The sequence below is a fragment of the Equus przewalskii genome, unplaced genomic scaffold, assembly GCF_037783145.1.
Source record: "Equus przewalskii isolate Varuska unplaced genomic scaffold, EquPr2 ChrUn-10, whole genome shotgun sequence".
NCBI classification, from domain to species: Eukaryota; Metazoa; Chordata; class Mammalia; order Perissodactyla; family Equidae; genus Equus; species Equus przewalskii.
Genome location: NW_027228747.1, coordinates 3757105 through 3784754, shown reverse-complemented (window position 1 = coordinate 3784754; position 27650 = coordinate 3757105). Strand labels below are relative to the sequence as shown.

Genomic DNA, 27650 nt, shown 5'->3' with positions numbered 1-27650 from the left:
GAAATGGTCAGAGGTAGCAAAGGACCATTTGTATGAACTGGGAAGCAACAGTCAAGCTGGCCCTCCCTTGCCTGGGAAGTCTTGGGTTAGCAGGGAGCACAACCCCCAAATTCCTCTGTCCAAAGCCGGGACTTGGAAACCCACCTCCCAAATTAGAGTCCGTGTTTCCCACTGACGACCTATCAAAAAGATAAACAAAAACAAAAAAGGAAAAAGCGGGCTTTGGTTCCCTCTGCTGGCTCTATTAGAAATGACAGGCAAGCCCTCCCACTCCTCTTCACCCTCCGCCCTGCCCCCCCTGCATTCCTCAATTGGGTCAAATACTTAACCCCACTGCTGCAGGGTAAGACAAACAAGAGATCTCAGGAAAGAAGTTTTATTTCCAAATCCCTAGGAAGGCATTACAAATAATGGATATAGAAACTCAAATCAAACCCTGAAACAGAGACAGGCCTGCAGGATAGCCAGGAGGATCTGGCCAGGCAAGGGTGGGAAGTAGGGGAGATGCATTCTAGACAGGGACTGCCCCCTGGAGCCTGAGTCTGTATATTAGTGTGACTAGTCTGGGGGGAGGGAGTTGGGAATCAGAAATCCTCACCCCACCAACCCCAGCTTTGCCCTGGATGATTGGGGGGAAGAGAAGGAGGCAGCACATGAGGGCAAGGACGTCACTGAGGCTGACCTCGGCATTTACTGCCTGCTTGGATCCCCAAGAGTCCACAAATAAGTTACCCTGCATATCTCAGGGGTTGAGCTGGGGGGAGCAAGCAAAATAACCATCGCCTCTGAAAGAAGGGGCTGGGCAGCGTGGCACCGAGCAGGCTACAGGAGGACGCAGTCAGACTCTTGCTTCGGTCTCTGCCGACGCTCCCCGGCTGGGCGTCCGGAGCTGGCTCCTCTCCCCTGTAACGGATTTAACAATTGCTCATCCATCAACCGTGGAAGAGCACAAGGACAGAGACTCTAGATGGAACCAGGGTCAGGAGACGGAGGGACCCAGGGGAGAGGGACAGACAGGAAAAGGGCCTCGAGGGAAACCTTGAGGAGACAACCGCAGGAATAACAAGTATCTGGACCAGGGGAGGCAGGGCTGGAACCCCGCAGATGTGGGAAGGCCGGAGGAGCAGCACTAAGGTCTCACCTGTGGCGACGGGGCCCGCGCTGGCGCAGGCTGGAGTGCTTGTTGCTGTTGGTACTCCTCTTGCTGAAGTTGCTGGGCCAGCTCCAGGTCGCTGAGCCCCAGTGTGCCTTGTGGCTGCTGCTGCTGCTGCTGCAGGGACAAGGCGATCAGGTAGTCCTAGAGAGCAAAGAACAAGAGCTGTGAGGCGGGCTGGGGCCTGGGGGATATTCAGGCTAGGTTTAGGTTTCCAAACCAGTTTTTCCTCATCCTTCATAAGCTCCAGCTCCTTCTCCTCCAGAGCAAAACACACAGCCAAGTCTATTATCTGTGGTCCCAGAGAATACACGCTGAGCATGGAGATGGTCCAAAGGTAACAGAGAGTAAAGGGCTGTGGGTGTCATGTCATGGTCTCTAGACGATAAAATACACGCAGCCTGCCCATGGCCAAAAGCTCCCTGAGGCAAACGTGGTCTCTGCACCCTTCCCAAAGGCCCCACACACCTGGTCTACCTGCCGCTGCTTTTCGGGGGAGCCACTCCCACTTTCTGCTCCAGGTCCCTTGCCTAAGGAATGACTTAGATGAAAGTCAGAGTCACAAAAGCAGCTGTCTCCATCCACATTGTGCAGGCTCTCCCACACCACTTGCTCCTCCTGGAGAAAGCCCTGGTCGGTGACCAGTAGGTACAAGTGACTCTGCAAAGAGAAGGATAAAGCTAGCTGGTAGGATAGGTGATATGGGGGGATACTTCCAGAAATCAATGAGATGCACAGAGACCATTTGAATCAATTGGTGTGCTGGCTGGAACATGTCAGTCTAAGCATGTGTCTCTTTTATAAGCATGTGCGGCTGTGGGGAGAAGGAAGGGATGTCTGAGTATGGCCAGCTGGGTATGAGTATGGTGGTCATCGTGGTCAAACACAGAGTCCTCTGGGCTGGGGTCCCACATAAGATCTTGCTTCCTACCCTACTTCCTGTGGTTCTCTGGGCTCACCCATTGGCTATGAGGATAAATCCTTTGAGAACCAAAGACCTTTCCCTCTTCTACTCAGTTCTTAGAGAGCTTAGACAATTTCTAACTTTGGAAGACTACAATGTTGTTCAAAAATTCCACTGCCCCTTCCTGGAAGAAGATTTCCTGTCCCATTGATGGCAGGCTTATTCCTTACTGCTTGCTCTGGCCAGTAAGATGTTAGCACAAATGACACGTGTCATTTCCAGGCAGAAGCCCTAAAAGCGAGTGCATAGTGTCCTTCTCTCTCTTTTCCTGCATATATTCCAGATAAAGGCTGTTTTGTCAGCCTGGGTCCCAGAGCGAAGATGATATGGGACAGAACTGCAGCCAATCTTCAATGGACATGCAGCATGAGCAAGAAATAAACCTTGGTTGTGGTAAACCACAGGGATCTCCAGGGTCATCTGTTACTAGAGCTTAATCAACCCTATCCTAACTGAAACACTGACCCAGAAGAAAAAGGCATGAGGAAATGACAGCATGCCAACCCCCCCATCCAAACCCTCATCACCTTGTGCTTAGTCATAGTGCTAAAGTGGTTGTTTCGGAAAAAGACACTAAGTTCACCCTCCTTGGCAGCGGCTGTTAGCTCACACAGTCCGTGGTAGGTCAGCTGTGCCGCGGTGGTCTCCAGGAACTGCTCTGCGATCAGGCCTGGCAGAAGGGACAAGATGGGGGTACTTGGCTTAAATCCAAAGTCCACAATAGGAAGGATCACCCAGAAAGCCCGAGGGGTCACTCCCACCTTCTGAAATCCCTTCCTGAAACCTGGCTGTCTTCATTCATTCGACAAATACTAACTAAGCAGCTACCTTGTGCCAGGTACCACACAGGTCCTGGGGGTACATCTGCGAACTAAACAGACAATTTCCCAAACTCCCTCTCCTGAGCTTACGTTCTAGCAGGATATGGACAGGGAGGCAGACAGTAAACAATCAACCTAAGTAGCCATGATTCCCTCCGCAGAAGACAAGGGAGGGACAGCACCTTCGGTCACGAGGTTGGTGTCACTGGAGTGCTTGCAGGTGATGATCTTCTCTACCAGCTGGTTGTAACTCAGTTTCCCAACTGCACTCACAGCCTCAGGACTCTGCATGGACAACCGAGTGGGGTGGTACCAAAAAAACTGAGATGTTTTCAGGAAGGAAATGAACCAAGCCCACAAGGACTGCAACCCTATGACCAAAGGTTCCTGAAATTCTGTTGGCAAAAGAACTTGACAACAGAACTTTGCATGTGGCTTGCTTGGATTTGAAAGTTACTTTAAAAAAAAAAAAAACGGATTAAAATTCAAGGAATTCTGCACTGGGTCCAGCCTCTAAACCCTAATCCCTTCCCAAACCAATCTAATCTCTACCTCCCTAACCACCTCCCACACACAGACATACACACAAAATTTTGCTTCTCTCATGTCAGCTTGAGCTGGATAAGAGTTGCATTTGGACCCTCCCACTCTCACCTGTGGATCAACAAGCCAGCCGTGGTACAGAGGTATGCCTAGCAGGTCAAAGATACTGCACTCGGGTGTATATTCAAAATCAGAGACACCTGTGAATCTCACGTTGACATCCAGACCCGTGGCCAATTTAGGCAGCACTGTCATTGCATCGTCCACATTCTGGAGGGAGAAACAAAAATAATGGATCTCTCAAATCAATACGTTGTACATCTTAAACTTCCACAATGTCGTATGCTAATTATACCTCAATAAAGCTGGGGAAGAAAAAAGAAAATTATGGATATTCTAGTCTCCCCTCCCCCTACTCCACTCCCATCTCCTGAAATAAAAAATTGATCTTGTTGCTTTTCTTCTCCAGTTCTCTTATAAGCCATTCCATTCCTCCCTTGCCTCAACACTTCTTTATCTTATATAAATGAACATATTTTCTAGACAGAGATATACCCTCCTCCTCCTGCAGAAAAAAATCATAGTTCAAGGAACTCTCATAAGAAGCAGCAGAAAAGCTTCTCTTAATAGCCTGGGTGTCCCCTTACAAACCTGCAAACCCCTATGTCCACAGACCTTTGCCTTACCTGCTGAAAATTAAGCTGAAGTCCCTCTGACTTCTCCTGGGGCTTGATGGACAGGAGGCAGTCTCCTACAAGACAGGATTCCTTATCAACTTACCCCACCAACTGTCCCAAAAGCTGCTTCCTTTTCGCCTGGAGAATGGGGGTAATGTCACAGAACCACAGATTTTCAGAGCTGGAAAGGGCCTTAGAATCTAATACAGACCCTTCATTTCTCAAAGAAAGAAATAGGCTCATAAAGGTGAAGGGCCCACCCAAGGTCACTGTGAAAGCTAAGGGCACAACTGGCATTACAACTCAGGGCTCCTGACACCCTGACTTTTGCTTTTCATTCTCCAGTCTCGCAGAGAAGCCCCACAGACCTTTGCCCTCCCTGCCACATCAGAGCACCAAAATGGGGAATCCCTCAATATTCTGAATTTCTGGCTGAATGGCTAGCTCTTGAACCTTTTGGGTAATTCCTCTTCAAGTCCCAGTCACTCACCAAGATGGGCCATGAGCTCATCTGATGTGATCACTTCCTTCTGAGGTGGCAGCTTCACCTGGAGGCAAGGAGTGATCAAAGGGTAAGCCACGTGTGTGCTTTCCTTCACACAGCACTGAAGGAAGAACCCATAGAAAGGTGGGGGGGAAGGCAAGGGTTGTCTAGCGGTAAGGTGTGGTAGAAAAAAAGGCTTGGAACTGGAGCAAGGCAATGAATGTGAGATACTGCAAGGCATTCCCATTTGCTAGAAAGTAGAAGAGACAGAAGTAGACAGATAATTGTTTTGTTTTGTTTTTATGAACATCTTCTCTCATTATACAAGCTGGAGAAATAGGAAGAATAATCTGGAAAGTTTTGACTGGTTTGAGAAAAGCAGTCTGACCAAGGAGGTGGGTCAAGGAAGAGTTCTCTCCCCAACATTTTCTGAGTCCCCATCCAAACTCTCTCTTACCTTCCACTGAAGAAAGAGGATGTTCATGATAGCAAGGAGAGGGCAAGGGCCGTTAGTGCTCTGGGTGATGATGGGTGTCCGCTCTCCCTTCCACGGGATCCACTTTACACAGTAGAAATCTAGCTCAGGCTGTCGGGCCCTGGGGGACTGGGGAAGTTCCTGGGGCCTGGTGCATGCCCCTATTGTCTCTACGTCAGGCTGCGTCCCCTGGGCTGGCCTCACTTGGCTTGAGCTAGCATCAGGTGGAGGGGACTCAAGGTTATCCTGGCCCTGGGACAGCAGTGCAGCTTGGTCTACTGGATCCTGTTCTCTGGCAGCCCCATCAGCATCTCCGGCATCCTTGTCCTGAGGGTGCTCATCGGCTTCTGACAGGACCTCCTGGTTTTCAGGGATGACTGTTTCTGCAGTCCTGGCCTTATCAGAGGCTGGATGCTCAGGGTGATGGTGTTCCATGGTCAAAACGGGTCAACTGAGGAGCATCAAAGGACTTTACTATCCTCCAGGACTTGCCTAATCTAGGCTTGGTATGCAAAAGGGAGACTGATCCAAGAAGAAGGAAATCATTGGGCTGGAAAGCAAATGGATCCAGAAAAGTCTTGGAAAAGGAACATAGTGTGGAAGGCTAGATAGTGTCTTATGTACAGTCACTTCTGGGCAGTACAACTTGGGTAAACAGAAGGGCCCTAGGCTGAGCTCTTTCACCTCTAACTTCCTGTGACCAGATGGGACCAATGAGGGCACAGGGCTTTCAGGCTTGGGAGGGATGATTCCTCTGGGATTGAAGACATCGGGCGGAGTCAGCTTTCCTGAAACAGGTAAGGACAAGGAATGGAGAAAAGATGGACAGAAAGGAAGAGTAAAAGGAGAAAGACAGAAGGGCAAGAGATGGAGAAGGAAATATTAAAACTATACTAATGGTTATTAATACAGTGATCTTCAGCTCTTTAGCTTAGACCTGTTACCTGGCAATAGGTATCACATCAGTAACCCCCACCATAGCCAGGATGGGGGTGATTCCTCTGCCCTACACCAAACCCCGCCCCTTGGCTGTTCAGGGACCATCTTGAGCACACGCGGGCGGCCTGTAGCCTTAGGGCTACCGTCTCTCTGCCTCATCCCAAGGGTGAAAAGATTAACAGCCACATAGTGCTTGGGGTGAAGAGCAGAGACACAGAGTCAGTATCCTGCCCCTAAAGACAAAACGCTAGTGACAAAGAAGGCCTTCACTGAACTTTACACAATCCCACATCACAGCAAACAGGTTTTGGGAGGGGTTTCCTGTAGGCTGGAGAGGGGAAATGTAGGCCATGGAGCCTTGAATCAGAAACTGGTTCTGATAAGTAACTTCAGATTAGGGGCACAAAAATCACTCCTCGCACAAATTCTTCCAGTAAGCTTCTCTTGACAGCTGGAGTTGAGATAGCAACTTCTCCTCAGTTATTCTTTGCTCTAAAAACTGTCTAAACTCAGCGATACTCTCTTGTCCACTATTTATATGGAATATAAAAAGGCTGATTATTGGTTTACATAAAAAATACTCCCTCTACATTCATGTTCTTTCTGTCTATTCCCATCTGGGTCAGTTTAGATATGAACACTGGACCTGTTCAACCTGCTCTCTATCAGCACTAACCATCAAGTCCAGCAGAGGTAGACATTTAATTAATGCTGTGGATAGTAAACGACGAAAACCCACAAACTCCGCCCTCTAGAAAACATCTCCCTTCATCCTCCTTGCTCCCCTCTCCCCCTTATTCAGGGTGAGAAAAGGGGAGAAATTAACTTGTTAGGAATTTCTTCTCTAGCTGCCTCCTAACCTGAGACTATATTTTTTTCTCATAAACTGACAGGAACTTGGGGCTAGCAAAAGGCCTTGGAGATGAAGTTGAGGAAGATGAAAGTTATCCAAATAAGCCTAGTCACCCAAACTGCTCACTTGATCATCCTCCTGATTCGAATATAATTCATGCTAGCTGCATCTCATTTACATGTTGTTAATTTAGAACCAGAGTAGCAAAAATGGGCTGCAGGTCTTACACTTTTTTTTTTCACTCTTTTTTTCCCCTCCTCCCAAATGGCACAAGGATGAGCATCGGAAGCAGAAACCAGAGACTGGGAAAGTGAAAAAAGCTTGGAGAAAAGCAGAGCTCATTTCTTATCTTTTCTGTTCAGTGCCAGAAATGATCAATAATTAAGTGGGGGTTGGGCAGCTAGCTGACCAGAGGGATGAGCCAAAGGAAACCACAAGCTGGACACCAGAGGGAACTGGGTCTCAGAGAAACTGGGCACAGCTAAGTGGGCTAAGTCTTAAGAGGAGGGGCAGGAAATGTAATGCAGGATCTCCATTCTACAAAGTGCACTCCTGGTGGAGTGGAGTATTTCAGAGCAGGAAAGGATGAGGGGGAGGGTACTAAACAAGTCAGAATTTCATTCCTTTCCTCTGCTCTTCTCAAGTCCTACATGTTCTCTCCAGCTGGAATTATCCTCTGCTGGTGAGGGAGTTACAGCAGCCCTGGCCCCTCCCTAGCCAATGGCAGTAAATAGCCAAAAGTTGGAAGAAGCATATGAAATGGGTAAGTAGCTTCAATCAGACACTCCCCGTCCCCCCACGCACCCCGGGAACTTTCCTCTTCCCTCAAGTCCCTTACTGCCCCACTCCAATCGCCTTCTCAGTCTGACCCAAATCTTCATGCAACTAATCCTTTAGATTTTCCCTCAGAATAAGTCCACCACCGCCACAGTGCCTGTCTACCTGCTAGCGAGAGGGAGAAGCTTTCATTAAAAGCAAGAAATCAAGGGACCACACGGTATCCCTTTTACATATTCCTCCTGCCTTAGCTCCTCTCCCAAACCAGACTTGTAGAGACCAAAGGTAGAAGGACAGTCGGTGTCACCTCCCCAGAGCTGGAGAAGAAAAAGAGAACTGGGGGTAGGAAAGGAGATGAGGAAATAGTTAAAGCAAGTTTTTACCTTAAAGAAGTAGGTGCTGGTCCAGGACTGAGAAGGAGGGTTCAGCTCTGGCAATTCGATGGGGTAGGTGGGTACAAGGAGGGGCCCCGCCACGGTCCCAGCTGCCTTCCAGCTGTCAACACCAGAGCTTACACACGTTTATACGGGTTTATGAGCGGCAGTCCTGACTGGGTCTTGGCCACTTCCGGACTCACGCCCACAACCAACCGGGGGCACCAAGGGGGAGGTAGGGGCTCAGCCCAAGTGCTCCCCAGTGGCTCAGAGCGTCTTCAGGATTCCTGAGTCGCTGAGTGTAGGGCATGCGCTCCAGGCCCAGACTGCAAGCTGGTTTTCAAAGGAAGTTTGTGGTTTTTCTTTTTTCTTCTTTCTCTCTCTCTTTTTTTCCCATCGAGACAAAGAAAAATTAGTCAAGGACAAGCTCCCTGGAGGAGGAGGGGCCTGCCCAGCACTGGAGGATTTCCATCGGGGCTTTCTGACCTGGTCAGCAGCTTGGTGATCAGCAGTGAGGGAGAGAGAAACAAGGAGAGAAAAACAACAGACCCTTTCTCTTCCCTCCGCCTGCCGCTGGAAGGGACGGAGCGCTTGTGCCTCTCTGGTGAGAATAGGGAAGAGCAAGTGCCCTTGCAGAGAGTGGGGAGGAGCCGGGCTGGACAGCAGCAGCTTGTTGGATCTGGGCTTTCTCCCTGGGTATGGCAGTCCGTCGCTGTGGATCCAGAGAAGCAGGGCCAAAGAGAGTGATATTTGCATATTTACCCATTTAATGTAAAAGAAAAAAAAAATACTGCTCCTTTCCAAGTCCTCACTATATCATTTTTTTAGTCTAGAAATGAAACTGGTTGGGCTGTGCTCCCGGCAGTGCAGAAGATGTGGAAGAAACCCCAGGCCCTGGGAAGAGAGTGCAGCAGGGAGAGAACCAGCTGAGCCAGCAGGAGATCCAATAGTCCTGTGCTCTGGTCCTTGTTCCCACCACAGGGCTCAGCTGTCATCAGTCACCTCCTCTCAATTCCTAGCTTGGGGAGCAGGAAAAACTGGTGTCAGGCCGGTGGTAGGAAGTAAACTAATCTGACGACGAGAGTACATTTTTCTGCATTACTCTGCATACCGTGGGGCTGGAAGGTGGCAGTTAAAGGAGGTTGGAGCCCAAGCTACATTCCGAAGGGCCCTCCAAACTCTACTTACAAGGCTGCCTGCCGCAGGATGAAACTTCAGGCAACTCTGAAGGCTGAAAGGGCAGTTGGAACAGTTAAGGAGGCAGGCAGCAAAGAACCCAGGTTAGGAGAGTCCAGGAAAAGAATGGGAAGACATTTGCTGAGGCTACAGAAAAAAACAGGTTGTGAAGGAAAAAGCAGCAGGAGTTGGCAAGAGACTGTAGGAATTAAGTAAAAAAGAGGGGTCAAAGATTATTCCAATGTTTTCATAATATGGACAATCAGAAAACTAGTGGTAATGGGTCAGTTTGGTAGAGAGGAGAATTTGAGAAAGGAAGATGAAGAGCTGTTTTTGCCACGTGTAATTTAAGATGTCAACTAGACACTCCGCGTAATATATGGAAAGATGCTATACTTAGCCTGACCCGAGAGATAAAGTTCAGATGTCACAAAGATAGGTTACTGCGACACATATACACTTGTGTGTCAAATGAATGATCTCAGAAAATTCTCCTTTCCTCAATTCTTAAGGACGTTTCGGAGCTTCTGGACTACGTTTCCCAGGACGCACTGCGCCCCGCCCCGCCTAGCGCCTCGGGAAAGTCGTCGCGTGAGTCTCTGGGCGCAGAACTCCGCCTCCGCCGCCGGGGGCGTGGCGACGTCGGACTCCCGGAGCGCTTGATTACGCACTTCCTCCCGGGGGTCGGGGCCAAATCGTTGTGTGGAGGGTTCGAGTCCCGCCTCTTGACTCTAGCCTCAAGCCCTGGAGTCCGGGGCGGGGCTCATTCGCCGGGTAACTTCTCCACGGCGAGGGGCGGCGGCACACCTTGGGCTTCATCATGGAGGACTACCTGCAGGGTTGTCGAGCTGCTCTGCAGGTAACGGACCCCTATCTGTGATCGTAAGGAATGGACCATGGGGTCCAGAAAGAAGGCAGATGTGGGATCTGGGGAGCCCCGAGGGTCTGTGTGGAGGGAACACTGAATTGTGGGGAGGGGGCTTGGGATCTGATGAGGCCTGAGTAGTGAGGAACGGGAACCAGGCTCTTGAGAGTGGGAATACTGCTCAGTCTCCCGGTTTTTGCCCCCCTCCCTGCCTTTGGGGTCTGCCCGAGAACGGGGAAGAGGAATCGTAGGTCTGGGTCCTGCATCTGAGCCTCCGCTCGCTGTTGCCTGGGTTTGTTCCGTCAAAAGGCGACTGTGCCGCCGCCAGTCATGCCCTGCAAGGTGTATTTATTCCTTTCTCCCCGCCCCTCTTTGAGTTCTCCGCTCACAGGGCCTCCACGTGAACCCCAGGGGTACGAGGGAACCGGTGCCTACGCCTTTATTGCCTCTGAACCGCCGTTTCTGTCTGGCTGGCCTAACTCGTTCTAGTTAGAGGTGGTCATGGTGTTTTACTTTAAATCTGTTTTTAAGCTAAACATACACAATACATCAGGCCTATCTGTTGACCCACCACCTGCATTCCTTTGCCTCCAGTTTTCTTCCTCGGCCTTAACGGACATAAATTACATAAAAATCCCCCGCCTAGAAGGAATAAGCACAAAGTGTGTTTGGAATCAAAGCTATAAGCATGACTCTTGAATGCTTTGTGGCTTATTTTGGGTACTCTCTGAGCCAGTTGGAATCTCCCAGCCATGCTGACTGGCCATGCAGCATTAGGCTGCTATCCCCAGTTAGTAGCAAAAAGCTGACCAGAGAGAGGCTCCAGGAGCTCACCTGACCCCTCTACTTCAAATTTCACTGCCCCTATAGAAACCTAGACAGATGGTTGATTATACCTTAACTTTTTAAGTATCTTATACTCTACAAATTCCCCTGGAATCTACAAATCCTGAAAGTCACCTAATTCCTCCTGCAGACTCAGCTGCTGACATAAATGAATAGCCTCACCTGAAGAACAGGGGTGACGTTCAATTTTAATACCAATTACACCAAATTTTCCTTTGTGAAATACAAATTTGGGGAGAGTTTAATGCGTAAGGCAATTTGGAACCAATTCATGTTGGTTACCTCTGATTTCCACCACAGGGTGCTCACTGCAGGACTAATGTAGAGTCTTTGTGGCACCGTTCAAAGTGCTAAGCAATTGAATCTTTTTCCCCCCAGTAACCCAAATGACTCTTTTTTCCACCATTTGGTAAAGAGCCCTTGGACCTGAAAGCTCACCAAATAGCATTTTATTGCATGCATCTATCTTACAGCATCTACCCTCCACAGGCCCCCCCAGGTTAATCATACCAGGTTAGTATATCTTCTACAGCAGTATGACGCTGAAAAATACTGGATTTTTCCAGTATTGCTGGTATCCTGACCTTTCTCTACCGCGTTCTTCCCCTAAGGAGCAAGATCTAGATCTCCTTTTTTCCAAACTTGTGACAGTGAGGTTGTATCTTAGGGCCCTCACCATCACACAGCATAGCAAGGGCCAGAAGAAATGAGAAAATTAGATTTGAAGAATGCTAGTGGGTACACTGGTGGCAGGACATACAGGCCAACTTTTTAGATTGCTTTTAATTATAAAAGTAGTAAATGTACATAGTAAAAAATTTTAAATACAAAAAGGAAATGAAATGGAAAAAAAAAGATCCTTTTTCTTCTCCCCATCCAATTCCCCAGAGGCCACACTGTTTTTCCTTGTGTAAAGAAAGATGTGATTTAGACAGAGACACTATTAAGTTTGAATGTTTCTGTTAAACTGTAATATAACTTTTAGGGAATTGTGAATGCTTGACTTTTACACGGGATAGAGACAGCTGATAACCCAGCCAACTCTCATGTTGATACCATATTTTTAGCATTTGATACCAGAGAAATTTTCTACAGCCTCTGCCGCAATGATAGTAGGATGTCCGTTTAAAAGAAATCCTGACTAAATGCCCTATTCATGGTGACTCATCTTTGACTCCTAGTGTGGAAAAATCTTTGCTTCAGGGTGGGGCTGCATGCAAGTTTAGATGTTCTTCCAGAAGCTTTCTGATAACTCTTATCTGTGTCATCTGCACTTCTCAGGCATGAGGTAGGAATCAGGAGTGGCTAGCTATCCTTAGAAATTTGCATCAGTGTCAGTCAGTCCCATTTTCTCTGCTAGAAGCCCTTCTCTATCTCTGGTTCCTCATCTCCTTTTTTTTCCTCCCTCATTAACTATTTTGTAGAGTAGGCATGAGACCATATTCAGCTTCAGAAGGGAAGTGGTTTACTTTGCCAGCCCAGAGCCCATCCTCTCTCTCCCCATTGAGGCCACAAAGAACATCAGGTTATAGTCATTTCAAATAGTGTCTTTTTTTTTTTTTTTTCAGAGAAAAAAAAAGTTTATATTTACTTGTGACTCTCAGGTTGTATTTCTTCCACTGGCAGCTCAGGTTTCCTTATGCTCTAAGCTATATTTGCCCTGAACTTTTCTCATGGTCAGAAAACAGGCTGTTTGGCTTGTGTTTTCAGCTGGTGGGGAATGGGGTGGCGATTAAGAGTTACATATGTTTTTCCTAAATGAAGTTGAGAATGGTGCCTTATCAGTTGCATAACTGTATACCCAGTTTGCCCACGACAGTCTTTGTTTATTCCGAGATAATCACTCATCACATCCCTCTTCATTCTCAAAACTATCCCAGTTTGAACAACAAAGTATATTGTTACCTAACTCCTAAGCTATGTGAAGGATTTGGGATACTTGCCCATGAAAAGACAGCAAGCTCCCTAAGGCTCAGTTCCATGTGAGAGCCACAAGGGCTAGAAGCTGGAGGTTTAGAGGAAGAGGACTGCTCTGGCCTATGTGGTTAGGGAAGGCTTCACAGACCAGGGGCTTTAGGTGGGGCTTGATGGGACAGGGAGGGGGAGAGAAAGGAGAAGATGGAAGGGAGCTCATCTTACTTCCTCCAGAACAGGAGCTTGTGTGCTGTCTCATTCAGTCCTCACAACAACTTCATGAAATCGGTTACAGTATTATCCTCATTTTTATATGACGAAAATGAGACCTAGAGGTGCAGAAGTCCCACAACAAGCAAGAAGCAGAGCTGGGATTCAGCCCCAGGCTGTGGTCTTTCCAAATGGCAGTTCTGCTGCTTTCAGACAGAGAAGGACAGATAGTGCCCAGGGCAGAGCTGAAAATGTGCACATCATGTTTTGCTGGTGGTAAATAGACCAGTCAGGCTGGCATGCTGGTGGGTGCTGACAGGAGGAGGGAATGCCACCCGCTCCCTCCATCCCTCCTGTCCCAAGATTTGCTAAAAGCCCGAGTAGTCCTTTTCTATTAGTTCCTGTGGTTGCTGTCTGGGCTTGGCTGAGTGCAAGGGGTTAGTTATTCACCTTCCTCTTGAGATCGTTTCTCCTCACCTCAGTGCTGTGAAGTTGTATTTGGTCCCTGCCTTCTGCTTTTCTGCTTAGCCTTCTCTCAGTGCTGGGTTTCTGACTGGTCCTGATTCAGCTGCCGCTTGGAATGAAGCGGCAGTAATGTAAGTGAGTTTCAGAAAGGTTCTCTGAGGGCCTCTTTGTGCCCAGCAACAGGTCTCTCCCGCTTGCTCTGGCTTTTCTCTGTTCCTGTTACCTTTTTTCTCCGAAGTGAAGGCCATATGGCCTCTCATGTTTATATAGTTCCCTCTCTAGACAACATAGTGCCCCCCCTCACTGCTTCAGTGAGCAAGTTATCTGTGCAGCCACTTATCTCAAGTGCTTTGTTATCACTTTGGTCCACAGCCATCTGGGCAGTTATTGGTATCCAGGAAATGGAGGGGCCTTCTCTGGTATCAGGACGAGGAATTAGGAATTGCGAGTCAGAGGAGGTACCATAGGACAGGGGTGTTGGTACAGAATTCTCACATTGTGTTGGAAAAGAGTTTAATATTGAAAAGAATCTCCCCTTTCTCATGCTGTTCAGTGTGAATGGGTCTTGGCTGCCACACCTTTCAAGTAAACCTAGAGAAATGGGCGCAAGGAGAACCTAAGGGCAGACGTTGCTCAGGGGCCCTTTGCCCAAAACCGTGACAGGTAACCTCTGCCTTTTGTACTTCTCTCTAGGAGTGGGAGTAGGAGATGGGGAAGAGGGTGGTTTAAAAACAAAATCCTATCTAGTAACTGGATAGGGTAATTTATACCACCAGAAGTCTTCTAAAATTGTCCCTTACTGTTTGTGGCTTTCAGGGGTGTAGAGGGGGGCAGTTATCAGCTGGTACAGGGAGCATGGTTCTAGGTTCCCCTAGGTTCTCCTTTTTTCCTAAACTTATATTACTCGGTAACTGTTCCCTCCTATGTTTTGCTCCTCTGAAGCTCTTCCCACTTTTTAAGACTCTTCCATCTAGTGAATCTTCCCTGACTGAAGAAGGCCGAGTGTTTGGATTTTCACCTTTCTGTAACCCAGTAGTTCTCAACTGGCGTGATTTTGTCCCCCAGGGACTATTTGGCAAGTCTGGAGACATTTTTGCTTGTCATGACTGGGGGTGCTACTGGCATCTAGTGGGTGGAGTCCAGGGATGCTGCCAAACATCCTGCAATGCACAGGACAGCCCCCACAACAAAGAATTATCCAGTCCAAAATGCCAATAGTGCTGAAATTAAGAAACCCTGTTGGTAACCGCATGTCTCATTTTGTCTCGCCTGTCCCTTCCTCTCTCGGAAGCAGGCTGAGATGGAAGTTCAGAAGTAAACTGCTAAGAGAGAATCCTCTGCCCTAAGCCGAGCCACGGACGTTATGGCCTCGTTCCACCCGGCAGAATGCTCATACCTGGAGTGAAATAATAATTCTTAAAGTGCCTACCTCCTTGGGTTGTTTTGAGCATTAAATGATTAGTTAATGCACATAAAAATGTTAGAGCAGTGCATGGCACACGAAGTCGATGTTTCAAAACAAAACAAACCCTTGTCTCTGCACTGTAGGTTTTAAAGTATTTTATTTAAAACTCGGATAGCCAGGGAGATGTAAGGGAACAAGGTTAATAATAACAGCAGATATTCCTCCCTCCTCAGAGCTCTTAGCAGCAGCTGGACTTTTCAAAGCTTTAAAAATAAAAGTTCCAGCAGCAGAGCAACTGTTGTTACTTTAATCTGAACCTGCTGGAGAAAGTGTCTGTCTCTTGGGTTTGAGAGTGTTAGTTCTATCTGGTTACTGTTGAGGTTCCTCAGGCTAGGAGTTTTCATGGACAACTGGATAATGGACTAGATCTTATTTTTACAAGTCTCTTCACCGAGTCTCATGATTTAGAAGTGTAAGGATTCTTTTCCCTATTTTGAAAATGGGAAAAAAACAGATTAGGGTTGATATGGCTTGAATACATCAGCTACCCCAGATGCTCTACCTTTGACTTCTGCTGAAGTGCTCAAAGCAGTATAAGAAACCAGAGAGTTATTTACTACTGTTCTTCTGTAAGTTCACCCTCAAGGAGACACTGCAGTAGAGAGGAAAGAGCACTTTTCCACTAACTAGATGTGTGTGGAATGCTTAAAGCTTAGCTAAAACATGTATGCCCTCCCAGCTAATATCCTCATCCATGAAATGAGGATCCATGAGATTATCTGACCCATCTGCCTCCTCTGAAGATGAATGAGAGGCTGTGTGAAGCCCTACATGAGTGTAAGGTAAATGGAAATGGATAGAGATGCTCTGCTCCTTTCTCATTCTCCTTCCTCCCTCAGGAGTCCCGACCGCTACATGTTGTGCTGGGAAATGAAGCCTGTGACCTGGACTCCATGGTGTCAGCTCTCGCCCTGGCTTTTTACTTGGCAAAGGTGAGTACTTAGGAACAGAGTCCCTTAGAATGACAAGATTTGGATTCAAGACCCAGCTATTTAACACCATTTAGTCTTGGGTAAGTTAAATCCCTTCACTTTGCTGAGTATCTCATGTCACCATCTATAAAATCTGAAATGATAATATTTTGCAGTGTTGCTGTGAGGATCAAATGAGTAAATGTATTTTGAAGAATTTATAGACTATGAAGCAATATTCAGATAGTGTATCCTTGGGTTGCTTGTGGGTATCAGAGACCTAACGTGTATTCCACATGCCCAGGTAAGCTCTTGAAGACTGATGATCCCTTCTCTGCAACATCTGGAACTAGGTCTTTTCCATGAGTTACCTTGTTGACCTTCATGTTATTGCTAAGAAGGAGAGGGCAAGAGTCGTCCTTTTACTTTTATCGTCTAGGCAATTATGACTTTGAGAAAGGCCCTAACTTACCCAAGATCATGTCTCCCTCAATTCCAATAGTCTTGTTAATTTTCCTGTCTATGCCAAAATATTGCCATACCTTCTTTTCACTTTCCTATCCAGACGACTGAGACTGAGGAAGTCTTTGTGCCAGTTTTAAATATAAAACGTTCTGAGCTACCTCTACGAGGCGACAACGTCTTCTTCCTTCAGAAGATGCACATTCCAGAGTCCGTCTTGATTTTCCGGGATGAGATTGACCTGCATGCATTGCACCAAGCTGGCCAACTCACTCTCATCCTTGTTGACCATCATGTCTTACCCAAGTAAGTGGAAGGAAGTTAGTTAAGCTGATACTTATCATGTGCCATGTTGGGCTCTGATGAGTAAGATATAAAGAGAGGAAGAAAGAATTTTTGCTCTCAGGGATCTCACAGGCTAATTGTAATTGATGGGTCATATCAGATATAGAAAATTAACAAAAAATATTGTCAGTTCTCCAGCTATGCAAATAATGAAAAGAAATAGAAATATGGAGAGTTCAAACTAAAGGATAACTCAAAAATCATTTAAATCTGCTTTTGGTATCACTATTTTAAGATTTCATGGCATGGGGCCGGCCCGGTGGCACAGCAGTTAAGTGTGCACGTTCCATTTCTCAGCGGCCTGGGGTTCGCCGGTTCGGATCCTGGGTGCGGACGTGGTACCGCTTGGCAAAAAGCCATGCTGTGGTAGGCATCCCACATAGAAAGCAGAGGAAGATGGGCACGGATATTAGCTCAGGGCCAATCTTCCTCAGCAAAATGAGGAGGATTGGCAGCAGTTAGCTCAGGGCTGATCTTCCTCAAAAAAAAAAAAAGATTTAATGGCAGATTCATTATAAGAGAAACCATTTGAATGATGGTCGCAACTCTATTCTTAATTTTTAAAAAGTTAGCAAAATTATTTCCTACATAAGGCAATATTTCATTAGTGTCTGTTTAACAGATGTACACACCTACCATAATTCCATCCCTTATTTAGGATTGGAAAAAAACTGCCGACAAAGCAACGCAAATATGAGACCTTCCTAAGTCTGTCTGGCTCCTGCTAATATTAAAATGTGGTTTTTTTTCTTTGAGCACACTGGTTATAGCAGGACGTTGACAGAGGGTAGCCTAAGGGCATTAATCCATCTACCCATTCACTCATTAATAAATGTCTATTTAGAGGAAGAAGGTGAGACAGTTCTTCTTCCCAAGAAACTTTCAGTCAGGAACAGGGAACTGGGCAAACGGGTCATTGTAATGGGTATTAGAGGTAATTGATAACTATCCCTCTAGGGAACAGGAGGTGCAGGAAGGACACAGCAGTTAAATGTACTAGAGGAGGAGAGGGTGTCAGGAAAGGTTTCCTAACAGAGTTGACCCTTGATCTCAGTCTTGAAAGAGGACAGGGTGTTTGCTCAGTGAATGGGGAGGTAAGGTAGTCAGGAAAAGCATCCAGGCAGAGAGAGTAATTAATGTAAGCAAAAGCAAACAGGCATGAAATGGCATGGCGAATTGGGGGAACTGGAATTTGTTTTGCATGGCTGGAGCATGAAATATGAGGGAGAAGTAGGACATGGAAAAGGATAAGATTAGAAGGGTAGGCAGGGCCAGATCATGGAGACCTTGTACGCCCTGCCAAGGAGGTTAGACTTTATTTCAGGGCAGTGGGGAACTATTGTTAATTATATTTATTCTAGGTCCTAACAGAATCAAATTGGCGTTTTTCAAATGATCATTCAGATAGCATTGTGGAGCACAGTTTAGGAGGGCCCAAGACTGGCAGCAGGTGTTTGGTTAAGAAACTGTTGGAATAACCCAAATGAGAGATATTGAGGGCCTAGAATAAGGCAGTAGCAGAGGGTTGGAAAGGAGGGGAGGAATAGGAATTGAGACAGAAGCCATAGGATCTGGTGACCTGCATGGAATTTGAGTATTAAGTGAATTAAGGGAACAGGAGAGATTTAGATGTTGGATGTCAAGGATGTCAATTGGAAAGGCAACCCTAAAGGACATCAAATATGTGCATTAAGATATTGGTAACAGATACTTTGCCAAATTCACTTATACTCCATTTAAAGATGACTTCAGTCATAACATTAAAGAATTGAGAGAGGCAGAGGTCGAAGTGACCAAAGGTCTAAGTGTCTGCATTTTCCTTCGTGAATGAGAGGGAGATTGGTTAGAAGCAGTTGGAGTACCCCTACCTGTCTCTCTTTCTCTTTTCCCCACACCCCCGCTTCCTCACGCAGAAGTGACGCAGCCCTAGAGGAGACAGTAGCAGAGGTGCTAGACCACCGGCCCATCGAGCAGAAACACTGCCCTCCCTGCCCTGTTTCAGTTGAGCTGGTGGGGTCCTGCGCTACCCTGGTGACGGAGAGAATCCTGCAGGGGGCACCAGAGATCTTGGACAGGCAAACTGCAGCCCTTCTGCATGGTGAGGGTGGCTTGGGGATTGGGACCTGACTAGTTGCTCTATTCCCATTCCAGAGAAGGGAGAGTGGAAAAGTCTAGACTCTTCCAGCCTGAGCATACCCTCTCAAAGCCATTCGGTCCATACCAAAAGATGGGGTTCTTTCAGAGAGCAATCAAGCATTGAAAGGCTATCAAATACTTTGTTTTTTAAAGGGCTGTGGGATACTTTGTTGGAGAAAGCAGAATGGAAGCACGGGACAATAGATCTAGAAGCTGCCTATTAAGCAGCATTGTATAATGGAAAGAAGACTAGCCAAAGAAGCAGGAAATGGATTCCAATACCATTTCTGCCCAGGAAGTAGTTATGTGACCTTGAGCAAATCTCTTAACCTTTCTTGCTCTCATTTTCTGCATTTGTAAAAAAAAAAAAACAGAAAGAGGGTGAGTTGGACTAGATTATCTCTTCCAGCTTATAAGATTCTTTAATGGAATTTGGCCTACAGAAGAGAAACCATCTCTCTGACTAGGTTTCAAAATCCCCAAGGATTAAGATGTTCAGGCTTCCTTTCTTCCTTTTCCTCATTTCCCTGCCTACATTTTAGTTTGGATTTGGGAGGTCTAACTCAGGACAGTCCCATTTCTTGTTTTGTTTTCAGTGAGTTTCCTCTGTGTTGTGTCCATTTGGCTTGAGGGCCATGTGTGTTCTAGTAGTTGTGAATGGAGGGCCGCAAGATTTGCATTCTGCCCTCTCCCTTCTGCACAGGAACAATCATCCTGGACTGTGTCAACATGGACCTTAACATTGGAAAGGCAACCCTAAAGGATAACAAATATGTGGAGAAACTGGAGGCCCTCTTCCCAGATCTGCCCAAGAGAAATGACATCTTTGATTCTCTGCAAAAGGCAAAGTTTGATGTATCAGGTATGAACTGTTAAACTGATTTCTCTCCCTCCCACATGAGAAAACAGGTGGGCAAGCCTTGTTCCCTATATTCCTGAACACCATCAAGCAATTTCAGAGCATGCATGATTTTTTTGTGTGTGTGAGGAAGATTAGCCCTGAGCTAACATCTGCCGCCAGTCCTCTTTTTGCTGAGGTAGACTGTCCCTGAGCTAACATCCGTGCCATCTTCCTCCACTTTATATGTCGGATGCCTGCCACAGCATGGCTTGCCGGGCAGTGCCGTGTCCGCACCTGGCATCCAAACCAGCGACTCCCGGGCCACCAAAGCAGAACGTGCAAACTTAACTGCTGCACCACCAGGCCGGCCCCCACCTTTTGTTTTTTTAAAAAGAATAGATTGTCACCCGAGCTAACATCTGTTGCCAATCTTTTTTTTTTTTTCTCCCCAAAGCCCCACAGTACATAGTTGTATATGCTAGTTGTAGGTCCTTCTAGTTGTGCTATGTGGGATGCCATCTCAGCATGGCTTGATGAGTGGTGCTAGGACCACACCCAGGATCCAAACTGGTGAAACGCTGGGCCACCAAAGCTGGAGTCTGCAAACTTAACCGCTCAGCCGCTGGGCCGGCCCCAGAGCATACATGATTTAAGCTTTATACCAGAGAGAAATGAGATAGCGTGTGAGTCTGATCATGAACTAATCAGTGAGTTACTGGATTATTCTATCCTGGCTATTGGGGAGGATGATGAGGAATATATTAAGAGTCCCAGAGGTTTTCAGTCTATTCAGAGAATATAGACATATAAATAAAATATGCCAAGAAAATATTAAATTATCAGAGTGAGACCTAGATAATTGGTTAGGGAAGCAGAAGAAACATTTAGGGTGAATAAATAAAGGACAAAGGAAGAGAACAAAAACTTCCATAATTTTCTACCCAGCTACCACTTGTTAACATAAATAGAAAGAAAAGTACCACATGTACTTTTAGAAAGTTAAAGCAACACAGAAAGGGAAAAAATCAAAAGTAAAGCCTCCTTCTTCCTTTTACCTTTCTCTCCAAAGTCCCTTGCTCTAAAGATAACTGTTGTGACCCAGTAATTTAAGGTAATTTTTATTATTTAAAGTAATGTTTTTTAAAAGATTTTATTTTTCCTTTTTCTCCCCAAAGTGCTCCCGGTACGTAGTTGTATATTTTCGTTGTGGGTGCTTCTAGTTGTGGCATGTGGGACACTGCTTCAGCATGGCCTGATGAGCGGTGCCATGTCTGCACCCAGGATCTGAACCAGCGAAACCCCAGGCCGCCCAGGCGGAGCGCGAGAACTTAACCACTCGGCCACGGGGCCGGCCCCTAAAGTAATTTTTTATTACATCATTGCACTCTCGGTTATCTCCTCTGTTCATTACCCCAAAGAGAGGCTGTGTTTTTCATCTTCCTTGACCCATCTTGGTATCCTCATCTTCCTGGTCTTTGGGCCCTGGGCTCCCTTATTTGACCCCAAATCTCGCATTCACTTTCTAGGACTGACCACTGAGCAGATGCTGAGAAAGGACCAGAAGACCATCTCCAGACAAAGCACCAAGATGGCCATTAGTACAATATATATGGATTTGGAGGTAAGGGCAAGATGTAGGCGTGGGTGGGGAGAGAAAAACCTTCAGCTGCGTGTGTAACCTTGCCCCTCATTCCTGGCTCACCTCCAGAACATGTCTTGTTCCTGTCTGCTTTTCTCCCTCTCTGCTGGAACTCCCACCGTCTGTCATCTTTCACTGCACTGCTGTAATAGCCTCCATCCTACTTTCCCTGCCTCTGCATTTGCATCCCTACGAACCATTCTCCCCGCAGCAGCCAGGTGATCTCTTCAAGATGGAAATCAGATCATGTCAGCCCCCTCCCTTTACTGCCTTTTCATTGCACTCCTGATAAAATCTAAAGGCCTTACTGTGATTTACTCCTTGATCTGGCCCTTGTCTTCTCTCTGTTGTCATCTCGTTCCAGCCCTGCTCCTGCACTCATGATACTGCAGCCACACTGGTTTTCCTTCTGTTCCTGGAACCATTAAGCTCATTCCCACTCAGGGCCTTTGCTCTTGCTTTTCCCTTTGCAGAGCTGGCTCCCTCTTATCATTCAATTCTGAGCTCAGATGTCTCCTCTTTTAAGAGGTTTGTCCTGACCACTGTAACTGAAGTGATACCCTCCATGCTAAAAATCTCTAGCAATTATCTTATTTTGTTTTCTTCATAGTACCTAACACACTGAAATAATGTTTCATGATTTCCTTGTTTATTGTCTATATTCCTCTGTTAGTTTATCAGCTCCGCAGAGCAGGGACCCTATTTTGTTTCTGCTATATCTCCAGCACCTTTGACTATCCTGGCACATAGTGGATGCTCAATAACGATAACAGTGTTTTAACACCTGATTCCATATCATACTGGTTTAAATCATTCAACAACCTGATATAAACATGTAACTCTCATAGTCCGCACAGCTTTCTACTAAATACCATCTAAAAATACTGAATAATTAAATAAAACAAAATAGTATGGCCTCTTCCCTTTCAACTCATAACCTAGTTTGAGAAACAAACATAAGAACATAAAAGGCTTGCCAAGTACCGTAATCACAGTACAAATGGTCACAATAGAAATGCCCAGGGTAGAGAAAAGCGCTGGTCTGAAACAGCTGGTGGTATTATTCGTTAGAGGAAATACTGCATGAGATTTTGGAGAAGAGTATGTAGATTGGCAAAGAATGAAGAGCCAAGGATGCACTTGTCACATGTCTGTTCTTATTTATATGCCCCATTGTTCTGTTTTAGAATAAAAATACCCACAAGGCAAAGACCTTGCTTGTTTGATTGCAAGAGCAAGAGAGCCTTATACATACCATACACATTACATATATTACCATTTTTTAATTCTTCACACAGTCATGTTTGGTAACTGTTTTATCCCACTTTATAGATGAGGAAACTTAGCTCTAGGGAACTTGATGTAGCTCTTAGACCACAGAGCCAATAGGTAATGCAGCTGATTCTGAAACCAGTTCTGTCTGAACCTAAAGCCTGTCTTTTCATTCTACATGCTGCCTCCCAGCACCTATACAGCACAGAGTAAATCCTAGATACCTTTTTTGTGGAGTACGAATTCCAGGTTAACATGCAAAGAAGCAGTTCCTAAGCGTTTTTTTGTTGATGGTGACAGGGAGGATCCAGCGGTAGCCCTCATCCCTGTCCATTTCTTCTCTTTCAGGCCTTTCTGCAGAGGTCTGGCCTTATTGCAGACCTCCATGCTTTCTGCCAGGCTCACAGCTATGATGTCTTGGTCGCCATGACTATCTTTTTCAACACTCACAATGAGCCAGTGCGGCAGTTAGCTATTTTCTGTCCCCATGCAGCGCTCCGAATGACGGTGAGTCTCTGTCCCTTCTCCAACCTGAGGGCCCTACAGGGCTCAGCCTGTACACACTGCCCTGTGCTGTAAAGACGTCTCCTTGTGCTTATCTTTACTCAGAGGTCCCTTGACCTATTTCGAGAATCCTGTCTCCCCACTTTTTTCCATTCTCTCTGTGAATATCCTTATCGTACTGTTGTTGAGAAAGAGAAATGCCAAAGAGAATTAGAGATACAATTCCTACTTAGAACGAACTTGAAATCTGGTTGAAAGGAAATGTTATAAATCTGGAGTTTTTAACTGAATCTCGGTTTAATCATTAGTTCCTCGTCCCTGAAAGTCAATTCCTTTTTTCTACCCATTGCCTTGAAAATTGGAAACAAAAGAGAAACCTTTTCTACTGCCAGCCATGCAAGGATTAATTACTCGGTGTAGCAGTAACTCTGTCAAGAAGTGATCTAGGAGCAGGTTTGTTTTCTTTCCTGATCATCCGTTCGGCCTCCTTTCCCACCTCCTCCCCTTTCTTTTCCTCTGTTGGTTACTGATTAGCCCAGGAAGGAATTTAAAAGTGGCCTAAGGCATTGCAGGGACTCTTTGGGTTGCGTGGGCTATGTGAAGACTGCTGAAGACTGGTCTGAATAGAGCTGGGTAATCATTTGTGGCCCTAAAAGGTGTGTCTGCCCTTTCCCGGCCCTCTTCACCTTTGTCTTCTCCTCCAGGAAGCAAATGTGATTCCATTTAGTGGAAGGTAGTTTGCCATTGTGAAAAGAACTACAGTTTTGTTTTGTTTTTTTAAGATTTTAAAATTTTTTTTTCCTTTTTCTCCCCAAAGCCCCCCGGTACACAGTTGTATATTCTTTGTTGTGGGTCCTTCTAGTTGTGGCATGTGGGACGCTGCCTCAGCCTGGCTTGATGAGCAGTGCCATGTCCGTGCCCAGGATTCAAACCAACGAAACCCTGGGCCGCCTGCAGCGGAGCGCGCTAACTTAACCACTCCACCACGGGGCCGGCCCCAAGAACTACAGTTTTTAAAGGCAGATGGACATGCTTTTCCATCCCACATTTGCCACTTACTTGCTCTTTGAGCTAAGGCAAGTCAGTTGACTTCTGAGTCTGTAAATGGCCTAATATTACCTAGTAATTAGTCCAATATGATCATTAAACTTAACATGTTTTACGTAAAGTACATTGCTGGCACAAAGTAAGCACTCCGTAAATGGGGGCTCTTACTAATCATGTCATGAAGACAAGGGTGTTTTGGCTGTAAGTAGTGCTCTCCCCACCTTCCGAAATCTTCCCTCTTTCTCCTCCCACAGCCCCTGTGTGCTGCTCATCTGAAGCTGTGCACATTTCTTTTTTGTGTGTGTGTGGAAGATTAGCCCTGCGCTAACATCTGCTGCCAATCCTCTTTTTGCTGGGGAAGACTGGCCCTGAGCTAACATCCGTGCCCATCTTCCTCTACTTTATACGTGGGACGCCTGCCACAGCATGGCTTGCCAAGCGGTGCCATGTCTGCACCCGGGATCTGAACCGGCGAACCCCGGGCCACCGAAGCGGAATGTGCGCACTTAACCACTGTGCCACCGGGCTGGCCCTTGAGGCTGTGCAGATTTCTGATGGCTCTGCCATTGCCCAGGCTGCCTCTGGGCTGGTAAATGGGAGTCCTCTTCACGGCCTGCCCTACCATTTCCTCTCTTCCTTCTATGTTAGGAATAGTATAATAGAGTGATTTCGAACACCGGCTTTGGTGAGAGAGCTGGATTCAAGTGTCACCTTTGCTTTATTCAAACTATGACCTTAGGCAAGTTACCTAATCTATCTAAGCCTCAGTTTCCCTACCTGTAAATGAGGGTGATAGTAATACCAATCTTATAAGGTGGTTGTGAGGATTAAATGAGATAATATTTGTAAATGGTCAGACTTGGCACCATGCCTGGCATACCTCCCACCCCCAGTTTGATCTAGTCATGCTTTGTGCCTCTGTCCTTCTCCTGACTTCAGTGTAGATGCTTGTCTCATCCCAGCTGTGGATAGAGTTCAAGTTTTTGAGCACAGGAATATACTTGGAAACACTAGGTTAGGAGCTGGGGGTCCTGGTTTCTGATTCAGACTCTACCATCATCGACATGATTTTTCTCAAGACACTTAATCTCTCTGGGCTTTGGCTTACTTATTAATAAAATGAAATATATGATCTCAAGTGTTTCTTCTGTTTCTAAAATACTTTGTAGGGGCTGGCTCCATGGCTAAGTGGTTGAGTTCCTGAGTTCCGCTGCGGTGGCCCAGGGTTTTGACAGTTCAAATCCTGGGCTCGGACATGGCACCACTCATTAGGCCATGCTGAGGCGGCATCCCACATACCACAACTAGAAGGACCCACAACTAAAACTATACAACTATGTACCGGGGGGCTTTGGGGAGAAGAAGGAAAAATTAAAAAATAAAATCTTTAAAATACTATGTATATTAGCTGATGTATCTTTTGTTGCAAGCAATAAAACTGAACTCTGGAGGACTTAATGAAAAGAAGATATTTCTCTTCTGTAAGAGAAGCCTCTAACTTAGAAGCCTTAGCTCTTTGCTTCACCACCTTATATACTGTTTCCCTGGCTTATCTCCTCTTTAGATCTGTGGTGTCCTGGAACGTTCCCAGTCTCCGTCCCTGAAGCTGAGCCCTGTCCCAAGCTCCCACCCTAACCTCCAAGCCTATCTTCAAGGCAACACCCAGGTCTCTCGAAAGAAACTTCTGCCTCTGCTCCAGGAAGCCCTGTCAGCGTATTTTGACTCCATGAAGATTCCTTCAGGGCAGCCTGAGACAGTGGGTGTGTCCAGGGATCAGGTGGACAGGGAATTGGACAGGGCAGGGAACTCCCTGACTCCTGGACTGAGTCAAGATGAGGAGGAGCCTCCGCTGCCCCCCACACCCATGAACAGCTTGGTGGATGAGTGCCCCCTGGATCAGGGGCTGCCTAAACTCTCGGCCGAGGCCATCTTTGAGAAGTGCAGTCAGATCTCGCTGTCACAGTCTACCGCTGCCTCCCTGTCCAAGAAGTGACCATTGGGAGGGGAGGGGATAGTGAGAGAGGTTGCTTGAACCACTTTGAATGCATGTTTTAAGATGTTTCAGCAATTCTGACTTTATTGCTCTGGGATCTGGTGTACCGTTCTCAGAAACCTGGGAGGAGAAAGAAGTGGAAGAAAGCAGCTGCTTTAGGAATGGCTTTCTCCCTTGTCCCCCCAATCTCAAATCAGACACATTTTATTGTTTAATTTAAATCTTTAAATCTGCACTGACTCTCCTCTATTTCATTTGCCACGGGCACAATGTAATACATAGACAGTTCCAGCAGAGCAGCACAAAAAGAATGTGTATCCCAAAAGTGCCCTCAGTACCAATCTCTCTCATGGAATCAGACATTCATGTATTGAATCCATGTCTCCAGGTATTCATTTAGTCTCTTGTTAATTCGAGTATTTATTGAGTCCCTACTTTAAGCTAGATAGAAAATAGAGTGTGCTTTGGAAACTTATTCCGGTTGTTAGCCTTTAGCAGATTTCTAGCTCCATAATTCCTCTTTCTGTCCCCAGTTTGGTAATGGTGTCTGATTCTGAGATGGCTAAATTTCTATTCTGAACTTATTGTAGCTCTTTCAAGATTGTTTGGGAGCAGATTGGAGACCATTATCATCTGTCCTGATCAGGTGGCCTGGCTTTCAGTTTCTTTGGATCTCTCTGTCCCAGGGCCACAGGGTTCTGAAGAGACCCAGAAGACCCCTGGTTCTTGAGAGTTCAGGAGACACCCAGGAAGGCCTTAAGACCTTGTAGACACTCTTCCCAAAAGACAGCAAAACTGCCTTGAGAGCCCTGGCTCTGTCCCCTGCCTTGGTGGATCAGTCAATTTCTTGTCCATCTCATTGTCTTCTTGCTCATATTAAAAGGATGATACCGACTACCATGAACTATGTATCTTTGGGCAAGAAACTCTAGGTCTCATTTTTCCCATCTGTAAAACTAAGGATCTGGACTAGATGTTCTCTGGTGTTCTGTGACCTGCCTCTTGCTGCCATTGTTTCTCTCCTCTGCTTCTCTGGGTTTTTTTCCTGTTTTCCCTGGGAATGCTCAGGGTCACTGGATTGTCTGTATTTGTATGTGATTGTACCAAGAGACTCAGCCTCATGTAGCATGTACAGGGATATGACTCGTACATAGTGACCCAGCAAAGAGCTCCCTCCCACTGATTTGTTCTGCATGTGTAGAGACTCCCTTTTTTCTTCAGACCAACCTGTTCCCCCTTTTCCTACCCCATAGCTCTGCTCCATGAAAGTTGCCAGTGGTTTCACTGAACAGTAGGGTCTGTGATGGTTTTGGCATGACGTCTTCAGTGTTTGGGGGACAGTCTGACTTCACCTTGAGGGTGTGATGTCTGTAGTCATTGGAAGGTAAAAATAGTGGTGTGATTACTGAACCAAAGGAATTTATGTTTTGTAACTTGGGTACTTTATTTTGCATTTTGTTAAAGTATTAAATACTTTTTTCCTGTTTGGGGTCTTATTG

At 46.3% G+C, this 27650-nt stretch overlaps 2 protein-coding genes across 6 annotated transcripts; one reads left to right on the top strand and one right to left on the bottom strand.

Annotated features, from left to right (window-relative positions):
• Positions 1-362: 362 nt before the first annotated feature.
• MINDY1 (MINDY lysine 48 deubiquitinase 1) lies at positions 363-8663 on the bottom strand. Of its 2 annotated transcripts, XM_008514954.2 has the most exons (10): positions 8070-8663; positions 5100-5905; positions 4649-4706; positions 4168-4232; positions 3593-3751; positions 3121-3223; positions 2645-2787; positions 1622-1813; positions 1142-1297; positions 363-903 (listed from the first exon to the last, which is right to left on the bottom strand). In XM_008514954.2, exons 2-10 carry the CDS (start codon positions 5550-5552, stop codon positions 823-825), a joined length of 1410 nt encoding a protein of 469 aa, XP_008513176.1. In that variant the 5' UTR covers positions 5553-5905; positions 8070-8663; the 3' UTR covers positions 363-822. The 2 variants fall into 2 exon arrangements, with proteins under 2 accessions (XP_008513176.1, XP_070463195.1); XM_070607094.1 differs by lacking the exon at positions 1622-1813 and having other exon boundaries at positions 8070-8265.
• PRUNE1 (prune exopolyphosphatase 1) lies at positions 8330-27637 on the top strand. Of its 4 annotated transcripts, none has more exons than XM_008514952.2 (9): positions 8330-8664; positions 9749-10095; positions 15841-15933; positions 16478-16680; positions 18633-18817; positions 19559-19717; positions 21223-21317; positions 22956-23114; positions 25723-27637. In XM_008514952.2, exons 2-9 carry the CDS (start codon positions 10057-10059, stop codon positions 26149-26151), a joined length of 1362 nt encoding a protein of 453 aa, XP_008513174.1. In that variant the 5' UTR covers positions 8330-8664; positions 9749-10056; the 3' UTR covers positions 26152-27637. The 4 variants fall into 4 exon arrangements, with proteins under 4 accessions (XP_008513174.1, XP_008513175.1, XP_070463197.1 ...); XM_008514953.2 differs by having other exon boundaries at positions 8523-8664; positions 15841-16013; XM_070607096.1 differs by lacking the exon at positions 18633-18817 and having other exon boundaries at positions 8523-8664.
• The last annotated feature ends 13 nt before the right edge of the window (positions 27638-27650 follow it).

Bases quoted from the DNA above. Each gene is read 5' to 3' on its own strand.
- MINDY1 (XM_008514954.2), bottom strand. From the start codon at position 5,552: ATGGAACACCATCACCCTGAGCATCCAGCCTCTGATAAGGCCAGGACT. The intron at 3,224-3,592 runs GTGAGAGTGGGA...TTGTCCATGCAG, and splicing joins GCTGGCTTGTTGATCCACAG to AGTCCTGAGGCTGTGAGTGC. The intron at 1,298-1,621 runs GTGTGTGGGGCC...TTTGCTCTCTAG, and splicing joins AGCAGCGGCAGGTAGACCAG to GACTACCTGATCGCCTTGTC.
- PRUNE1 (XM_008514952.2), top strand. From the start codon at position 10,057: ATGGAGGACTACCTGCAGGGTTGTCGAGCTGCTCTGCAG. The intron at 15,934-16,477 runs GTGAGTACTTAG...TTTCCTATCCAG, and splicing joins TGGCTTTTTACTTGGCAAAG to ACGACTGAGACTGAGGAAGT. The intron at 21,318-22,955 runs GTAAGGGCAAGA...CTTCTCTTTCAG, and splicing joins CAATATATATGGATTTGGAG to GCCTTTCTGCAGAGGTCTGG.